The following is a 5,251-nucleotide window of genomic DNA, read 5'->3' on the forward strand; positions in this document are numbered from 1 at the left end:
GCATGTTACTTTCATTGAGGCTGTGTCTTTGGAAATAACGAGACGTCGATCGTGGCGAAGTTCAAATGAATTGATTTTAATTTTATTTCCAGGGTTCTTTGTCAAATGAAATGAGGGAATTAATTTTGTTGCTGTTGCTGTGTCACGCTGCATCTGCAGGTAAGATTAATAAAAACTTTAATCGCTGTTACTGAACGTTAAAGACGATGCGTTGACTTCTCGTTAAAGCGGAAGTAAACACCGTCAGACTTCTTCTTGGTTACATACGTTGGCCATATGTTTATGTAAAATAACTAAGATTACTACTAATACCTAATATGTCTATTATTTTGAATATAAAAATAAAAATGTACCAACACTTTACTTTGTCAGCATGTCAAATCCCGTCATTAGAAACGTGACTTGGGATACAATTAGTCACTTGTACACTTTTGAGGACAAAGTCATTTCTGACCCTGTGAACTACAGTGCAGGAAGTCTTTGTGTATCAGTTCGTTGTGTGTAGTTTGACTTAAGGTGGAAAAGAAGCAGTGTGTGTTTGAAAATAAAACAGTGCTGTACTTACAAACATTAAGGAGACTGTGACATCTGTGTATGAAATGTTGTGACAGTCCTTTCAGGAGTTACTGCAGTTCCAGTCTTGTGTTTTTAAGTTTGGTTGTTGGGTGGTTATTTACATTTGACCTTGTTTGGTGGTGGTTGTGTATCATTAAGAAAATAATATATTTCAGGTCAGACTCAGTTATCATTATTATTAGTAGTAATTTTCAGTTTTAGTTTCCTTCAAAGTGTATTTTGTGGTCTCTTGTACAGTGTCCCTTGAAGTCATTATTCACTAATCATGTATTTTTAATGTACAAAATAACATTAAATTTCTACATCATTGTTTTACAGCGACTCACTCTCTGAAGTATTTCTACACTGCTTCCTCTCAAGTCCCAAACTTCCCAGAGTTTGTGGCTGTTGGGTTGGTTAATGATGTTGAGATGATTCACTATGACAGCAACACCAGGAGAGCAGAGCCTAAACAGGACTGGATGAACACAGTCACACAAGATGATCCACAGTACTGGGAGTGGAACACTGGGATCTTTTTGGGTACCCAGCAGACCTTCAAAGTCAACTTTGACATTGTAAAGCAGCGCTTCAACCAAACTGAGGGTTTGTTTATTACTCACTTATTACTGGTAAATGTTGCAGATGTGCTCATTCTGTATGTAGTATTGTAGTAAACAGATGTGCGCGCGCACACACACACACACACACACACACATTAAACATCTTTAGTGCTGAAATGATCAATTGATTAATCACTTAGTTGTTCAACTGAAAATGACAACAACAAATTTAAGAAAATCATTAAAGTCTTTGATCAAGCAAAATGTCAAACACTTCCAGTTTCTCCAAAAAAGAAAATATTTTATTTCATTGAAAATGAAATACTGTTCAGTTGTGGTCGGACAAAAGATTCCATGAAGATTTCACTAGAAGGTCTGAGAACTTAATGGTAGTTTTCATTATTTTCAGATATATGTCAGGGTACAGAATGAATTGATTAATGAAAAAATATTCATGACGTAATCAACAATGACAAAGACCTAAATCGTGCACTAGAGCTGAGATTAGATTAACTCCACTGTTCTGACCACAATGTGTCTATCCCATAATATACAGGATTTATAAAGCAGAACTACAGATTACCTTTAACTTTACCTGACAACAGTGTCTGTGTCATTATAACTATGTGATAAAACTAAGTGTGATAAACTGTGTCAAACGTTTCCACAGCAACGGTGACACTGTTGTATAAATTGTGACATATGATGAACATATAATGTGCTGTGCTTTGTTAAACACATTGTCCTAAAAACTAAATTCTAAAACAAACACAACAGTGTCTCATTATCTCATAACACAAAATTATTTAGGCACTTTAAAACTTTTATTTCCTTTCATAAAATATCACATTTTTAGTTTTACAGTTGTTCAATAATTCATTTATTTTCTTTAAAGACACAAAACTGCTGCTTTCTTGTGGCGTGGTCTCAGTGTTATTCAGAGAGAAGATGGTCGTCCTGACCGACAGAGAGAGAGAGAGATGGAGGAAGAGTGTGATGAGAGAGAGGAGGAGAGGGAGAGATGACTGTTTTAGCTTCAGCACATACGAGGATAGTTAGTTATAGTAAATATCAGTGATCCTACAGGAAAGGAACCGACACACATCATCCAAAAATAAAATAAATAACACACGTACCATAAAACCAGGAATGAAATGGCAGATCTGACAGTGTAACAGCTGCTACAAGTGTGAGAGGCTGCAGGATGGTGTTGCACTTTTAAACAAACACACAAACAAATAAACAGACAAACAAACACACAAACAAACAAACAAACAAACAAACAAACAGTCAAACAAACAAACACACAAACAAACACAAACAGTCAGACAAACAAACAGACAAACAAACAAACAAACAAACACACACACAGTAACGATTGTGTCTATTAGTCACACTTACTGTGGGACAGGTGTTTTAAAACAAAGCTGACTATAACACAAATCACTGCATCAGCTTCACTCACCATCATCATGGTCTCCAGTCTTGCTCCTGCCTTCTCCATCTAACTGATTATTCTGATCCACACACACATAAAAAAGAAATTGATGTGAAACAGGTGAGGTTGAAGAGAGGGTGAACCAGCATCACTCCACACACAGACGTCCTCTTCACACTCTTATAATATACAGGTGTGAGTTTTAGCAGCTAACAGTCAACACATGCTGAGGCCGGAGGAAAAACCACTAACTCAATGCAACAGTTGCCTCCTGACTATGAGAAATATAAACCCGTTAGTTATTTAAAAGACAACCTGACAGTAACTGGGTCAGACACATCAAGCGACAGTATTCAGCTACGTTAGCTTGTTAGTTAAGAGAAAAGCAGCTACAATGCAACGTCACTGAGCGTTAGCTCGACTCACTGTGACTAACTGAACTGATAACAAATCACAAGAGAAATACTGAACAGCTCAGTTCAGTTAAATTCACTGTCAAACTGTGAGTCCAGAAGAAATCCCTCCATAGTTTAGCTCCGCCTCCATCACATGGTCCTGAGCCAGATGGCTGCGCTAGCTTGCACCAAGAGCTGCTCGCTGCTTCTTCTTCTTCAGGCTCCATTTGAGCTCATTCGTGGCTGAGCTTATGTAATACTTTAAACACCATGAATAATAAAAACACACAGTGGTGAAAAACAACGCGCACTAAAGTGTGACGTCAGAGCTAACAGGAAGTGTGACGTCAGAGCTAACAGGAAGTGTGATGTCAGCTCGCCGACTTGGCCCAATGTCACCAACACCGACCTCACAGGGAAAACTTTACATTTAACTAGAGAGTTACAAACCAACCAGTGCACAAATGAACAGGAGTGAGCAGCTGAATGAATGAAACAACGTGAATCAAAGCTGAGAAAAGGTGAATCAAGCAGATGTTTCCTTGAGAATCAACATGAGCAGACGTTAGTGTCAATCCTCTGCTCTCCGTCAGTGGAAACAAAAAAAACAAGATAAAGGCTCCGTGTGCCGCACGCTGTGTTGTTGTGTTACCAGGTGACTCCAGCCATGATAATCACACAGCACAGGCAGGAGGTTTGTAAGTCATGTGACCCATCGGGGCCGAGTGTGGGAGGGAGGAACTGACAGCGAAGCTCCCGTTCACTGAGAGAACAACGAATGAACCAACACACACACGCTGTTCATTTTAAATATACACAGAAGTGTGTGTGTGTGTGTGTGTGTGTGTGTGTGTGTGTGTATATGTATGTGAGTGTGTGTGTGTGTGGTAAAGAGAGGATGTGGACTGTGTGTTAGGATCGGACTCAGTTTCCCAGCAGCCTCTGCTTCTCTGTCTCTCTCTATAAGGCGCACACACTCTTCAGATGGTGACTGGCTGTAAGTGTGTTGGTGTGTGTGGATCAGTGTGTCTCTGTGGTAAAGGTGTGAAATCAGCTGTTAATGACTGACTGTGCTGATCTCAGTTTGTTTACAACAATCTCTGTCTCTGTCTCAGGAGTCCACGTTTTCCAGGAGATGGTCGGCTGTGAGTGGGACGATGAGACTGGAAAAGTTGATGGTTTTATGCAGTTCGGTTATGATGGAGAAGACTTTGTAGCATTTGACCTCAAGACACAGACATGGATCGCTCCAACACCACAGGCTCTCATCACCAGACACAAGTTGGACAATGAAAAAGCTGGGAATAAACAGAGGAAGCAGTACTTCACTGAGATCTGTCCTGAGTGGCTGAAGAAGTATGTGAACTATGGGAGCAGCTCTCTGCTGAGAACAGGTACAATCACATGATCTGATGAAGTTTCATGAACAACAGTCTTCACATGTTTCCTCTGTTTCTAACCAACAGTAACAATAAATACAAACCAACATCCAGAGACCGACTGAGTCAGTTTACACACATTTATATTTCTCTCATTTTCTCTCACCTCTACCTCTCTTTCCTTTCCTCCATTTTCTCTCTGTCACTCTCTCTTACATATTTATCACCACTTTTCTTTCTTTCTGCCCCATTTCTTTCTGCCTCAGTGTCTCTTTCACTCTGTCTTTCCATCACTGTCTCTTCACCTCCGCTCTTTCTAACCTCTCTCTCTCTCCCTCCTCACATTTCTTCATCTGTCTTTTTCCTCTCTGTCCCACTACACCTTTTTTTTTAAATTACATTTGGCATATATATTAAAATGTGTAACAAAAGTATTCAAAACACATCCCATCAAACAGGAATGGTAATGTTAATTTGCAGAAAATTATAAGAAACTACAAGCTGTTTTTGTGTTTCTCTCTCCAGAGCTTCCCTCAGTGTCTCTCCTCCAGAAGACTCCCTCCTCTCCAGTCAGCTGCCACGCTACAGGTTTCTACCCTCACAGAGCTGTGATGTTCTGGAGGAAAGATGGAGAGGATCTTCATGAGGACGTGGACCAAGGAGAGATCCTCCCCAACCATGATGAAACCTTCCAGATGAGTGTTGACCTGGACATTTCATCAGTCACACCTGAAGACTGGAGGAGGTACGACTGTGTGTTTCAGCTCTCTGGAGTGAAGGAGGACGTCGTCACCAAACTGGACAAAGCAGAGATCAGGACCAATGAAGGTAAGAGTGAGATCAGCAGCTGCTGAATGTGACGTCATGTCTGTGGTTTGTTCTCAAGTTCAGCTTTGAATTCTTCTTCAACAAAACTCATAA

At 40.1% G+C, this 5,251-nt stretch overlaps 1 protein-coding gene across 1 annotated transcript; it reads left to right on the forward strand.

Moving 5' to 3' along the window:
- LOC111645643 (class I histocompatibility antigen, F10 alpha chain-like) lies at positions 1–4,374 on the forward strand. The gene is made up of 3 exons (XM_023394929.2): positions 1–159; positions 895–1,161; positions 4,067–4,374. The coding sequence occupies exons 1-3, from the start codon at positions 111–113 to the stop codon at positions 4,357–4,359; spliced, it is 609 nt and encodes a 202-aa protein (XP_023250697.2). The 5' UTR covers positions 1–110; the 3' UTR covers positions 4,360–4,374.
- The last annotated feature ends 877 nt before the right edge of the window (positions 4,375–5,251 follow it).

Source organism: Seriola lalandi, unplaced genomic scaffold, assembly GCF_002814215.2.
Source record: "Seriola lalandi dorsalis isolate HSWRI2012SDOR001 ecotype SW California unplaced genomic scaffold, Sedor1 jcf7180002054954, whole genome shotgun sequence".
In the NCBI taxonomy this organism is placed as follows: Eukaryota; Metazoa; Chordata; class Actinopteri; order Carangiformes; family Carangidae; genus Seriola; species Seriola lalandi.